Below are 15620 nucleotides of genomic sequence, written 5' to 3' on the forward strand. Positions count from 1 at the left end.
TACTGTGGCAAACATACTGTAACTCATCCAGGGCAGAGAATACCAAGTTCTTACCTCGTATTTGGCTTCAAGTTTTCAATGGGGAAATTGGTGCCTCCTGCAGTGCCTGTTGACCATTTATTCTTCAAATAGTCATCATAAGATGCACTGTAAACCAAGTATCCTGTTAAGTAAATAAAATGAGTACATTCAGTGTTTTTATGATGAAATTATGGCTATGTATTTATTACATTACAATCTGCCTCTTTTCAATACGATATATAGGTGATAAAGGAAGGTGAACGACAAAAATGGATTCGAATCCAGGAAAAGACACCCACACCTGTGCCCATGCCGGTCCAACTTATCTAAGATTTCAAGCATAACATTGATGCTATATCAACTTCTTTTCAATTAACAGTTAATTTACAAACCCACTTGTTCATTCACACTTTGGGCAACTTTTGGGCAAGTCACTGTTCAAAACGAGTATCTTACCCAATATTGACCACCAAATTAAGAAATCTATTAATAAGATCATGGAAAAAGTGATCATAAGATTATGCACTCTGAACTCTGAATAAACTGCACAGAAGCTTAGTCTGAGCAGCATAAAAGCCATTCATGGTCCAAGCTAGACAAACGTGTATGGCCAAATAAGAACTTTATTTAGGATAATACAGACAACATAACATTTATTTTTTTTGCTGTGTACTATAAATTTAAATGCATATATGTCTGGACATCATATATTCTAGGGTTGTCTATTTTTAGAGGTGCACAACTGAAGCTAGTGAAAACATGGGATTTATATGTATTTAAAGGGCAGACCTAACAGTTTGGTCTAAATAATTGCTTTTGGCCTGGGAATATTGTGCTCTCAAACAGCTTTCTTTCCATATCAACAATGGCAAGAGAGGGACATAAAAGGAGCAAATATACCCGAACAAACAAATTTACAGAGTAAATTATAAAATATATATAAACTGCGTAATATAGTCCGAAAAATACGGTATATTACAATGTGATCCAAAATATTTGGTGCTAACAAAATATGTTATGACTTTTCCCATCCTTTGGAAAAAATAAGAACCTTTAATTAACTTTCCCACAGTTTACTGTGTGCCTGCGATCTATAAAATATGTATTTCGATACTTTGATATGGATAGAGCAATGTGAACCAAACAAATTAAAACAAGGCTACCAGTGAGGAATGTTATGTAGTTAAGCCAATTGAAGATAGCTCTGTGCAAAAGTAAAGGTAGAAATGGGCTGTATATTATCATTATTATAATTTCCATTTACCTATATTTAACTACCAATAAGCTATTTTTACAATAAAATCACTGGAGGATGAGTGTAGAGGTTATACACATTTGTATTATTGTTTACATTTGTACGTTTTCATTTCTCGATTAAGGCTTTGTTCACATCTGCATCAGGACTCCGTTCATGGGATCCATCTTAGCTTTCCATCAGGGAAACCCATGAATGGAATCCAAACTGAAAAAACAGAAACCCTAAGTTTTACGTTTGCATCACCATTGATTTCAATGGTGATGGATCCGGTGCAAATGGTTTCCGTTTGTTACCGTTGTTTAAGAGTTCCGTCGTTTTGACGGAATAAATACCGTAGTCGACTGCACTATTCATTCTGTCAAAATGACGGAACCCTTAAACAACGGTGACAAACGGAAACCATTTTCACCGGATCCGTCACCATTGAAATCAATGGTGATGCAAATGGAAAATATGGTTTCCGCTTGTTTCAGTTTGGATTCCGTTCATGGGTTCCCCTGAGGGAAAGCTCAGACGGAACCCATGAACGGAGTCCCAACGCAGATGTGAACGAAGCCTAAGGTGTGTATACTGGACATTAATACCAATACAATAATGTATCAAAGAGGTTTTTTTGCCAGTTGCATGGTAGTTCCCTCTGACAAATATCACTTCTTCTAGTAAATGTGTATGACTAAGTGATAACCTTCTACTTTATCTTTAAACCCTTATGCCCAAGTGCCTAGTGTTCCTTTCTACCTTCCAATTCTTGCCCACGTTATCAAAAGTTGGAGGTATTTAATACTATGGTTACTACTTAATTCTATGGCTATGGCGAAGTGTATTATTTTAAGGTTCGATTGACATATGACATTGGTCATTTTAATCTGGACTTCTTACTCTTTGTAATGGTTTACTTATATGCAATAATATAAATAGAATTTACATATATTATGTGTGTGTGCGTGTGTGTGTGTGTGTGTGTGTGTGTGTGTGTGTGTGTGTGTGTGTGTGTGTGTGTGTATATATGTATACAGATAGATAGTTAGTCCTTTGCAGCTAATAATCATCATGGAAAAACACTATTTTCTGTTGTTATGACCCCTGGGACCACATTTTTCAGATGGTGATTGAACTCTTATGCTTGTCCCTGTGGCTTTTCTTGGCTAATGCAGTATATGTTCATGAAAATATCAGACCATCGGGAGGTTCCACATCAAAATAGGTTTTGGCACTATTTTCATAAATGAATGGCAGGCGGATGGTGACATTTTCGTATACATCACAGGATAAAGATGTCCTCCTGCTTTTTATTTACAACCGTGACTTCCTGCTACTACAATGAAAGCAGCTGTCCTCAAAGCCCTCCGTTTCCCACTCATATTCTATCCCTGGTTTGATCTCTTCTTTTATTGTGCACTGTTACTCTCATCAAGTGAAAATGTATACAACTTTCTACAGACTGTACAGGATCATAGGAGAACTGTAAGATCAAATCAAAGTGTTGTATACGTCTGCTGTTGAAATGTGATTCTACAGAATTGATGAACTTAGATGTGATCGTTATTAGCTGAACCCTGTCAGAGACACGCAGGTTCCGCTCTCAGCCGAGCCGTCAGTTCAGCTGAAATGACAGAATCGGCTGAGAGCGAACAATACAGTTTCTATGTATACAGTACACATAGAAGCTGTATTGTAAAAAGTTTTTAAGAAATGTATTTGAAATTTGAAAGTTGCTTAAAAACACAAAATACATTCATGTAGTAAAAGAAAATTGCTTCTCAGGGTATGTTCACACGTAGTCAACAAAAACGTCTGAAAATCCAGAGCTGTTTTCAAGGGAAAACAGACCCTGCTTTTCAGACGTTTTTTTACCAACTCGCATTTTTCGCGGCGTTTTTTACGTCCGTTTTTGGAGCTGTTTTCATTGGAGTCTATGAGAAAACAGCTCCAAAAACGTACAAAGAAGTGTCCTGCACTTCTTTTTACGAGGCGTAATTTTACGCGTCGTAATTGCCGTACGACGCGTAAAATTACGCGTCGTGTGGACAATACAGCGTTCTACCCATAGAAAGTAATGGGCAGATGTTTGACGACGTATTTGAGACGTATTTCCAGACGTAAAACGAGGCAAAATACGCCTCGTATACGTCTGAAATTTGGCCGTGTGAACATACCCTAAAGGTGTATGGGAGTTGAATACCTATATCCGAAGAGAGCCAAATTAGAGAAACTTTGACAGTTCTATAACCTGCAGCATATTCAATAAATCTCATAATCTTGCAATGTAAATATTACACAATGTTCTTTCCCAAGTTAGTCTTGGAGCAATGTGTATTTTAACAATATTCTTTCTCAACCAATGTATTATACCCAATCATAGACATGTGCTTCACATCTGGATCAGTTCCAGCTTCCATCTGCAGTAGCTGGAAACTAACTCCTCATAGCTGTGACCAAATAACATGAAAACAGATGTCAGCCCAGATTTTTCTCCACATACATTTTACTCCTTATATATTTGACTTCTGTGGTATTTTATCACAAGAAAGTATAATATCAGACAAAATACATGCACTTGTTCGGTAGCATCACAGAGCATTTAAGTTTACAGAGAAAATCTGGTTTTTAGAAACGAGCGCGTAAAAAAAGCCTCGTAAAAAGAAGTGCATGTTACTTCTTGAGCCGAAAAACAGCTCCAAAGACGGCAGTAAAAAACGCTGCAAAAAATCGCAATTTGCTTAAAAAATTACTGAAAATCAGGAGCTGTTTACCCTTGAAAACAGCTCCATATTTTCAGCCGATTTTTGTTAAGCGTGTGAACATAGACTTATAACTACACTGCTACAAAGTTATGTAATAGAATTAGCAGATCATTTGCTTGTAAAGTATCATCTCATATTTCGGTCTTACTAATAACTTCAAAGTCTGTTGAACATCTTGCATTGTACAATAAGGTTGGACAAATATATATAGCATTTTATATGTGTGTTTTACTTTCACGTAAACTGGCAAGTGATATTAATTGCACCATTTAAACTGTCTTTTTGATTTTATACTTCGGTCATGTGTCTGGTTGCTTAGGTATTCCCTTATTTAAACCCAAGATCTTTAGCTGGCAGTGCTTAGGGTCTATTCACATGGTACATTCAAATCGTGGTTTATCGCAATAAACCGTAACTTGAACGAACCATGTGAATAAATCCTCAGTGTTCATTAAAGAAGAACTCCCAAGCTTTTTTCTTTTAGATTATTATATAGGACAGTGCATGCTTAGTTCACCCTTTTATGTATCATGTTTACTTTTGTCCTCTTTCATCTGTTTCATTGTGTAATTCCACCTGTATTGTCGCGTGTCCACGTGACCGCAATGAGACTCACCAAAATCTTCTATAACTAGTGGCCATACCGGAAGGCAGTTTCATGGAACGTCAGGCCGATTTGAACTACATTGTGATGTTGGTGAGAGGCAGCTCCCATTCCGCTCCCATGCCTGCCCCGCCCCCATGGCCACTCCACTCCTTCCACCTGGACCAGTGCTCTCCATCCAGCTTCATTCCCATCAGATTAATGAGCCAACACGGTAAGTTTATAGCCTACCAGGTGTTACTTGCAATCTTAAAATGCGTTCTGCACATGATTGCAATTAACCCCTTCAGTGCAGCCGTAGGGCAGGAGTCAGCACCCGGTGAACCCGGTCAAGTGACGGGGGGCCAACTACACTCATGGGGAGCCCACTCGGCCACCGGGTGGTGAAGCTGCTGTCTTAGCTCCTCCAGTAGTGGAATCCCCGGTAGAAGCGTTGCTGATGCTCTTGACGGTGATTCCCTTACTAGAGGGTGCCCATGTCCAGGAGCAGAATGCCCCCTTCCTGTTAGTGCCACCCAGCCCCCAACCCTGTTAGTGCTACCCAGCCCCCTCCCCTTTGGTAGCGCCTTTGTGGATCCCTCTAGGAGTGGAATCCCCAGCCAGTGCATTGCTGATGCTCTGGCCGGGATGCCGCTACTGGAGAAGCCACTGACATCACTGTCCATATATAGACAGTGACGGCAGGTGCTCCTCCTGAAGCAGAATCCCCAGCCTGAGCCTTGCTCATACTCTGACCCGGGGATTCCCCTCTTGGAGGAGCCTTAGAAGTCGCTGTCCATATATGGATAGTGATATCAGGAACACCTCCTGTAGAGGAATCCCCAGCCACAGCATTGCAGAAGCTCTGGCTGGGGATTCCCTCCATGAGAGAGCTACTGACGTTACTGTATAACATATATGGACAGTCAAGAAGAAGAAAAGAAAGGCAGCACTCCAAACTGATGTTATCAGAAAAGTGGATTTATTATCCCATCAGTACAGTAAACAGTGCAACGTTTCAGCTGCTCAATGCATCGGTTTGGAGTGCTGCCTCTCTTTTCTACTTCTTGTTTGGACATTGTGGGATTTAAAAGATCCCTGGCGGTCGGCACCCATCTGGGCCCTGGAGGCTTCTTTTGTTCTGCTGTGCTGCTCACACTCTCTTTCCTTCATATATGGACAGTGAAGTCAGGGGAAGGAGCGGAATCCCCGGCCACAGTGTCAGCTACATTCTGGGTGGTGATTCCGCTGCCATAGTGAGTCCAAATGTCGGTAACTACAGGAATGGGGGTGCGATCTGCAGGGGGATGTGTGTGGCGCTATTTACAGGGGGAGGGTTGGTGCTTTTTAGAGGACATCGGGGTATGTGTGTGGTGCTATCTACAGGGGAAGGGTGGCGAATTTTACAGGGGCAGTGTGGCGATGCCTATAGGGAATGTGTGGCACTATATGGGCACATCTAAAGGGGACAAGTACTTATTTTAGGAGGGCTTTGATGGGCTTCCCTGAAAGTATCATTTAGAACTTACAGTCACAGTCCTGGAAGAATGGGAGGAGAAACTCAACTAGAGATACGCCTCTAGCTGTCTCTCCTCTGTACGAGGCATTGTGGGAGTTGTAGTAAGGAGAGACTTGCGTGGGGATGCAAGTCTCATACTGCAGCAGCCATATCCAGACCAGGGGGAAGGAGAAAATAAAATAAAAAGATAGCGGCGGAGCAATAACATCGTTAAGACAAAAATGTATATTATTAGCGATACAACCACAAGGCTGTAACATTAAAGTACTTAGGTTAAGAACACAGGCAGCCTTAGCAAAAAAAAAAATACTCCCGATTAATGAACAATTATGTAGGCCACACCCCTTTGCACATGCCACACGCCCATTTGAATGCCATGCCCCCAAAAACGGCAGTAAAATACGCCGCAAAAAAGGCAATTTGCTTAAAAAATTACTGAAAATCAGGAGCTGTTTACCCTTGAAAACAGCTCCATATTTTCAGCCGATTTTTGTTAAGCGTGTGAACATAGACTTATAGCTCCACTGCTACAAAGTTATGGAATAGAATTAGCAGATTGTTTGCTTGTAAAGTATCAGCTCATATTTCGGTCTTACTAATAACTTCAAAGTCTAATGCTCTCATTGTGTCTCCCCCACAGTATAATGCTCCATAGTGCCCCCACACAGTATAATGCCCCTATTGTGCTTCCCCACACAGTATAATGCCTCATAGTGCCCCACACACAGTATAATTCCCCCTCTCAGTATAAAGCCCCTATAGTGTCTCCCACACACAGTATAGTCCCCATAGTGCCCACAGACAGTATAATGCCCTTATAATGCTTTCATACACAGTATAATGCCCCTATAGTGCCTCCTCACACAGTATAATATTCCATAGTGCCCCCACACAGTATAATGTCACTCTAGTGCCTTACCACACAGTACAATGCCCCATAGCTGCCCCAGTCACAGTATAATGCCCCCATAGCTGCCCCAACACAGTATAATAGCCCTATAGTGCCTCCCCACACAGTGTAATGCTCCTATAGCTGCCCCCACACAGTATAATGCCCCCATAGCTGACCCCACACAGTATAATGGCTCCATAGCGGCCCCCATACTGTATAATACCACCATAGCTGACCCCACACAGTATAATGGCTCCATAGCGGCCCCCACACAGTAAATGCTCCGTTAGCTGCCCCCACACAGCCCCAATAGTGTCTAATAGACATGCCCCGATAGTGGCTAGTAAAAATAATAATATAAATACTCACCTAACCCCATTCCCGCGACAAGTGGAGGAGATCCCTGTGCTCCACCGGTCTATGGTCTGTGTGGCTCGGCGCAAACAGGCACGATGACGTTACTGATATTAGCTTCTGTCCAAGCGTATCTTTGCTTGCTTCTACTCAACAGAGAATGTTAAAGGGTATGTATAGATTTGCAATACTTCTTTTTATTGCTTTAATGCTAAAATAAATAAAATTGTCCTGACTAAAAATATTATATCACTTTGTGTCTACAGGTCCTATGCAGACCTTTGTAACGTCCGTGGTCGCTGACCACGAACTCCTCCCATCCTGTCGACGCCCTTCTTTCCAGAGATGCCTGCACATGCGGCCGTCCTGTTCCGCAGTGACCACTAGGGTACGCTCACGAGCTCAGTCCAGCCTTAAGGAGCCAGAGCGCACACATGCGTTAGATTGAGCTGATTGCTCCCAGATCACCCTGGACTATAAGTAGGGCTCTGCCCCTCCCTACAATGCCTGAGCGTGTTTGTATCTACCCGTGTCTGTCTTGCAAATGGTTCCTTGAGTGTTTTCCAGTTTCAGTGTTCATGTTCCTGCTACATGTATCCTGTTTCCCGTGCTACAGTGTTCCTGTGCTATACTGAGTTGGAGTCATGTTGTGTCACCTACTACACCCGCTGTGTTTATCTGCACCTGTTGTCTGCCTGCTGCCAGGGTTCCATCTGAGCCTTAACCATCGCTACTGTCTGTATTGTCACAGGTACCTTTATTGTCACAGGTACCTTTATCCGAACTATAGACATTGACTTTTTACCCTGTTTGGCAAGCTGCTATACCACTACGGAGGTACGGCCCAGTGGGTCCACATACCCACAGATCGTGACAACCTTTATGTCTCCATGGTTACAGACTACAAACTAATTTTGTACTGCAGTTATACTCCCTCCCATTTGTCCTCTGCATCTTGCTGACCTACAGGGGCTGGCTGGGCTTGTCCCTTAGTAGACATATAGTTCCACACTGTAAAGGTCACTAAGAGTGGGCTGTGAGCACAGCTGAAATGTCACCGCTCCTCTTCTACCGCCCGCTGCACTCCAGATCTTGACACCGTCCAGTGTCAGGATGTAGCCCCTGTAGGTTAGACGTAGGGGACAAGTGGGATGGAGTATGATTGCAGTATGAAAATACACAAGGTTAGTTTGTAGTATGTAACCATGGAAATGTAAAGGTCTGCCAAGGAGCTGTAGACACAAAGCAATAGGATATTTTTAATCAGGACTGAAAAGTTGTTTTCTTTTAGATGCATTGAAGCAATTAAACAAAAAAGGTTGCAAAGGTGCACATAGCTTTTAAAGCAAACTTGTCATGTTTAAAATGTGGTACAATTTGCAGGCAGCCTGCTATGGAGAAGGAGGAGCTGAGCAGATTGATATATATTTTGGTGGAAAAAAATTCAGGAGAACTTGTAATTTGTAATTTATTGATCTAAACCTTATTAATCTAACCTGGTGTTAGGAGTCCATTGGGTGGTCCTACTCCGTCAATGACAACTATCTTTGTGTGCACACTAATGGAGGGAAGCCTTCCAAGCCCAGAATGAGCAGAGATTTAGATCAATATATTACAAGTTATACTGAACATTTGCTCACAAAACTATATATTAATCTGCTCAGCTCTTCTTCCTTTATAACATTTGAATGGACTGCATTTCAATGTGACAGGTTCCCTTCATGATCTCAGCACTGTGATGAGCCAAGTTTAGTCCAAAAGCAAACATTCCAGAAATGTATTCTACATCTCTTCATTCATGTCCTGCTTAATCCACAGCACAGCGTGATCTCGCAAGATCACGCTGTGCTGTCACTTACTCTTTTAGTTGCTTCACACAAGCGACGGGAGTATGACCAGACATCGCGAGATCACACTGTGCTGTGTATTATACACTCCTCTGTACAACGCCCACTTGGTCATATAGTAAAACACTCCCAGTTGTCCATTGAGAAACTCATTAGCATAAAGCTAATATAGCTCATAACTCAGTCAAAATTGATCGTTTTTCAAAATAAAAAACACTGCTGTAATCTACATTACAGCGCCGATCACATCATGCACAATATAGGCCACTTATAATGTGGTGACAGAGCCTCTTTAAGCTGGACATGTATAAACGTCCTGAGCCCCCACCTTTGGAAAATACAAGTTAGACTGAACCTTAAACTTTCCTGGGGGTTCCTTTAGCCCACATACACACATCTATTAATCATTAACTCTATATTTCATTCTCAGTCTGAATATACAGGATAAATAACTTAACACTTCGATTACTTTCATAGTATAGTATTGCCTCACATACCTATCCCTCTTTGTGGGGTCATTAGTGCTGCAGCCTCTCCAATTCATACACCAAGCACTAAGCAATAAAAGCAAAAACTTCCTGCTACAGAAGCCAGTGAGAAAAACATGACTATTGGCCTGAGAAACTTATCTATGATAACTAAAACCGATACATTACAGATTCATCTGTATCTTTTATGTACCATATAGTACTGAAATAAAATTATTTTTTTAAACTGCAGATCACATAAAGTCATCTTTTAATTTGAGGTCTACCACTTGTTTTATCTTGTAGTTACCTATTTATTTTCTTCCATTTTTTTTCTCTTTACCACTTTATTTTTCCTTTTTAATCTAATCTGGAGGGGATGCTATCTCTAAGAATAAGAAGCTGTATACCAGGGATAGGCAACCTTTTTTGTATGGCGTGCCAGTAAAAAAAAATAAGAATCAGTGATAAAGTACTCAGTGTGCCATGCAAACATATATCATCATAAAAGACAAACTGTTACCACGTATGTGACATAAATCAATTAATTAGTTTTCAAAAAACTTAGATTTCAGTGTGTCTTTTGACTTTCTTTGCAAAGATGATCCATCTGTGGTGCATATGAGGCTACTGAACTCCTACTAGGGAGGTGCACCTAGGAGAGACAGTGGCTACTGAACACCAACTAGGCATAACTGTTTACAGAAGAGACTGCGGCTACTATTGGTCAGTCTACATGGCGGATTTTTTTTTGGCGCATCCCCCCACAAAATCTGCCGCTGTATTGTTCGTGTCGCAGGCAGGAAGATTTCTCCTCCCATTCACTGCAATGGGAGGTTCAGGCGGAATCCGCCCGCAGCATGGGCAGGGCACTTCTTTTTCCCACTGAAAAAATCAGCTAGCGGGAAACAGAAGCATCCAGCTCGCTCCCATCGTAATGGATGGGAGGCAGAATTTTATGGCGGTTATAAGCGCTGCCTAGCGCATAACGAAGCTCCGCTCTCTCTCTCTCAGTGTTCAGCGCCGCCAAGAACACAATGGCATTGGAAATCGGGAGAAGGCAGTGTGCCAGAAAACCATTCCCCACGTGCCGGCTGTGGCACTGGTGCCACAGGTTGCTGACCCCTGCTTTATACTATACCTAATGATATTGTTTATATGTAATAACATAATGCTTTATTGACGTTGCTTGGATCTATTGGTTTTATTCCTCTTTAAATAGCCTCTCTATTTGTATTATGTCTGACTCAAATGTGAAGAATTGACACGCAAGTGACAAAACGCGTCAGCGTGTATCTGACGTCATCCCGTACTGCTTACGGCGGTCCACATTGAACTAGTTGATGTTCACGCTTATAGACTAAGCTTCAGTCACTTGTGGTGAGATTGAACAGCTGCTGTACTGCCCACAATATTCTGGTGCTCTGCAGATGAGGACCCCCTCAACGACTTCTTCTATATGGTGTCACGGATACGCTGGCTTTCCCGCCATTGACCAGCGGGACATTCAACGCCACTTACGTCTATCTGCTACCTACGACATTTCATATATTGTAACGGGGATTTCCACTACATATTCCTCCCTCTGCCAGCTTCTTATTGTGGATAATTATTTGTATTTAATTTTTTCCACTCTATGGATACTATATCAGCTGGTAACAATACCCAGTAATTTGGACTAGTGTGGTACCTATATTTAATGGAAACCTGACTATTATGCACTTTATCATAGATGAACTTGCTTGTTATGGAACTGTGCAATATTTATAGTCTGTTATTTTACACATAGAACAATTATTCGCCACTATCTTCGTTATTACTAACGGCAAATTGCCTTTTTGTGGACTCTTATGTAATTATGGCCATATATGAATCTTGATCAATTGATCATTTCTACTATATTTATTTATTAGAATACATTCATGAATTCATATTTATTTGGTCTTATAGCTATGTAATTCATAGGTTGATGTTATTTATAAGCAGAACAACCAGAATAACATTCAAATAGTTTTTGTCTATCGGACAAATAAAATATGTATTCATTTTTATTTCACCTCTGACCGTTGGTTTTACATAATTTTCCTGTCTTTGCCATTTCCCCTGGATTACCCTACTAGTCCTGCACTTGACATGATTTGACTTGTTATATAACACAATTCAGTTTCCTCTACACATGGCCTTACATTTCAGGCACCACTTATTTCTCAGTACCTTTGTTTTAGAATGTTGGCAGGCTTAGATGTGGACTAAGATGTTGGTGACAGAGGCTGTTGGAAGTAGGAATAGCTTAACCATTCACCAGTGACTATGTACCAAGCATTATATCTAGTGAGTAGGGCAGGTTGAGGCAGCAAATGCTCAATACCAGCACATCCTGATATAACTGGTACCAGCGTACCATCATCACATTAAAATACACAGATAATTACCCTGAAAATCGTTTGCAGCAGATTATTATTATTTTTTACAGTATAGTAACATAATAACATAGTTAATAAGGTTGGGGGAAAAATTCCTTCCTGCCTCCAAATATGCCAATCAGAATAAATTGCCGAATCAACGCACCATCCTCAGTAAACTAGTACCTATAACTTGTAATTTTAGTATGAGTATGTTTATCTACTAGGCCATATGATACATTGTGTAAGTAGATCTGTATTATAGTAGAATACATTTCTCCTGTTACTAAAGCAGCTGGGATTGACTCAACTTTGTGCCAAGTCATTTATCACAGTAAAGACTATGTGTAATGATAGGGGTAGGGAAACGGACAAGTGAGCCCTAATCTACCCACCACTCTGTCCCTGCCTACTTGCAACGACCCGCCCTAGGCGACGGGGTACAACTGGGTGGCGGTCCCTACGCTCAGTAAGTGCACGAGACAAACAGATAAGGGTACACAAAGCTAAGGGAAATGGGGCAGTTGCCCACGGCAACACCGTGAGCAACAAGAGAGGTGAGTGAGCCGAGTCAAACCAGGAGTGTACGAGGTACCAAACGCAGAGCAGGAGAGTAGTCAGTAAGCCGGGGTCAATATGGAGCAGGATCAAATAGTCAGAAGCTGTAGCTGGGCCAGGAAACCACACGAGAAGAATCACAAGCAAAGGAGGAATAGGAAAGGCAGGTATAAATAGACAGAGGGCGGGAGCTAGCTGAGTCTGGCCAGGCTGCGATAGGCTCTCCCACTCCTAAGCCTGCCAGCCTGAGTGGTGGAAGCTGGAGTCAGTCTCAGAGACATAGACTCAGGTGAATACTGATTACCTATGGGCGTTAACCCCGAAACTGTGCCTGGCAGATCCTTTACAGTACCCCCCCTTTTATGAGGGGCCACCGGACCCTTTCTAAGTGGACCTGGTTTATTGGGGAAACGAAGGTGGAACTTCCTGACCAATACCCCAGCGTGAACATCCCGGGCGGGTACCCAAGTCCTCTCCTCAGGCCCGTATCCTCTCCAATGGACCAGGTACTGGAGGGAGCCTTGGACCATCTTGCTGTCCACAATCTTGACCACCTCGAATTCCACCCCCTCAGGGGTGAGAACGGGAACAGGAGGTTTCCTCGAGGGAGCCAAGGATGGGGAGCAGCGTTTAAGGAGGGAGGCATGAAACACGTTGTGTATTCGAAAAGATGGGGGCAACTCCAGTCGGCAGGAGACAGGATTGAGGACTTCAATGACCTTATACGGCCCAATAAACCGGGGAGCAAATTTCTTGGACGGGACCTTAAGGCGCAAGTTCCTAGACGATAACCACACCAGATCCCCGACCATAAACAAGGGGTTAGCAGAACGTCTTCTAGTTTTTTGTACGCTCTGGGACGCCTCTAGGTTCTTCTGAACCTGGGCCCAGACTGTGCACAGTTCCCAATGAACGACCTCTACCTCGGGATTGTTGGAACTACCAGGTGAAACGGAGGAGAACCGTGGATTAAACCCAAAATTACAGAAAAAGGGGGAGACCACTGACGAGTTACTGACCCAGTTATTAAGGGAAAATTCGGCGAGGGGAATGAATATTGACAGTCAGAGATAAAACACCTTAAATATTGTTCTAGAGATTGATTAGTCCTCTCGGTTTGGCCATTAGTTTCAGGATGGAAGGCAGAGGAGAAGGACAGATCAATCTACAACTTTTTACAGAAGGCTCTCCAAAACAATGAAACAAATTGTACCCCTCTGTCCGAAACAATATTGACAGGGACCCCATGGAGACGCAGGATGTGTTTGACAAACAAGGTAGCTAACGTCTTGGCATTGGGTAGTTTCTTGAGGGGCACAAAGTGGCACATCTTACTGAAGCGGTCTACTACAACCCACACCACCAACTTGCCTTGAGATGGAGGCAAATCGGTGATAAAATCCATGGAGATATGGGTCCAAGGTCTCTGGGGAATGGGCAAAGAACGTAGTAAGCCTGCTGGTCGGGACCTGGGAGTCTTGGACCTAGCACAAACCTCACAAGCGGCGATGTAGGCCTTAACGTCTTTAGGCAACCCAGGCCACCAATAGTTTCTAGCAATGAGGTGTTTGGTACCCAGGATGCCTGGATGGCCAGATAGTGCAGAGTCATGATTTTCCCTAAGTACCCTTAGCCGGAATTGCAGGGGAACAAACAGCTTGTCCTCAGGAAGGTTCCCGGGAGCTGAACCTTGATCAGCTGCAATTTCTGAGACTAAATCAGAATCAATAGAAGAAATGATTATACCAGGAGGCAGAATACAAGCAGGATCTTCCTCCGAAGGGGGGCTGGCCATGAAGCTACGCGACAGTGCATCGGCCTTAATATTTTTAGACCCAGCCCTATAGGTAACCGAAAAGTTGAATCTGGTAAAAAATAGCGCCCATCGAGCTTGTCTCGGGTTAAGCCTCCGGGCAGATTCTAGGAAAACCAGATTCTTGTGGTCGGTAAGGACCGTTACCTGGTGCCTAGCCCCCTCCAGGAAGTGGCGCCACTCTTCAAATGCCCATTTAATGGCTAAGAGTTCGCGGTTGCCAATATCATAGTTACTCTCAGTGGGCGAAAACTTCCTGGAGAAGTAGGCACAGGGACGGAGATGGGTGAGGGACCTGGTACCCTGGGACAAGACAGCCCCCACTCCCACCTCGGATGCGTCAACTTCCACGATAGGCTGAGTCTGGCCAGGCTGCGATAGGCTCTCCCACTCCTAAGCCTGCCAGCCTGAGTGGTGGAAGCTGGGGTCAGTCTCAGAGACATAGACTCAGGTGAAGACTGATTACCTATGGGCGTTAACCCCGAAGCTGTGCCTGGCAGATTCTTTACACTATGGCTCAAATTTACTAATGCCGTCTAATAGTGAAACAGCGTAAACTTAGACCAAGCAGGCACAAAATAGCCCAAATTTAGCACAGTAATGCATGATAATTTTGGCACATCTTGCATGACCTTTCTCTTACCTATACCACATTTAGACACTTTTCTCTTACCTATACCGCATTTAGACACTTTTCTCCTACTTATACCACGTTTTATTTGGCTTATTTTGTGCTCAAATTTTGTGCCAGTTTTTTGGCGCATGTTGGCACATTTTAAGTCACTTATCGGTAAGCCATGTCTATTTCCAGCGAAGTCACGCCCTTTTTGTAAAACAAAATTGTGACAAACTGTGCTCATTTGGGCCAAAATTTGGTGCATTTTTCGACCCAGGCACAGTAGTAAATTGCCCCTATATCTGTATTTTGACTACTAGGTTTTCCTTACATATAAAATGGGCTATTAAAACTAGTGTTTAGAAGTGATTTGTATGCTATTTGTGTCCCCTGGTAGATGTAATGAATTCACTGTGTTCCTAATTGAGTAACATTTTGTTCTCCCACAACTTGGTGTTCAACGGAAGAAAAATTCTTGCTAGGAGTGGAATACATATGAGCTATACAATTGTGTAACATTCATATTGTTAACAATCGCTAACAATT

At 42.5% G+C, this 15620-nt stretch overlaps 1 protein-coding gene across 1 annotated transcript in view; it reads right to left on the bottom strand.

Moving 5' to 3' along the window:
- The window catches only part of FNDC1 (fibronectin type III domain containing 1), a 160683-nt gene that overhangs the window by 17144 nt on the left and 127919 nt on the right, over positions 1–15620 (bottom strand). The window contains exon 16 of the mRNA XM_075863750.1: positions 55–163. Coding sequence (XP_075719865.1) covers positions 55–163 — 109 coding nt within the window. The remainder of the gene's footprint in view (positions 1–54; positions 164–15620) is intronic.

The sequence above is a fragment of the Rhinoderma darwinii genome, chromosome 4, assembly GCF_050947455.1.
Source record: "Rhinoderma darwinii isolate aRhiDar2 chromosome 4, aRhiDar2.hap1, whole genome shotgun sequence".
NCBI lineage: Eukaryota > Metazoa > Chordata > Amphibia > Anura > Rhinodermatidae > Rhinoderma > Rhinoderma darwinii.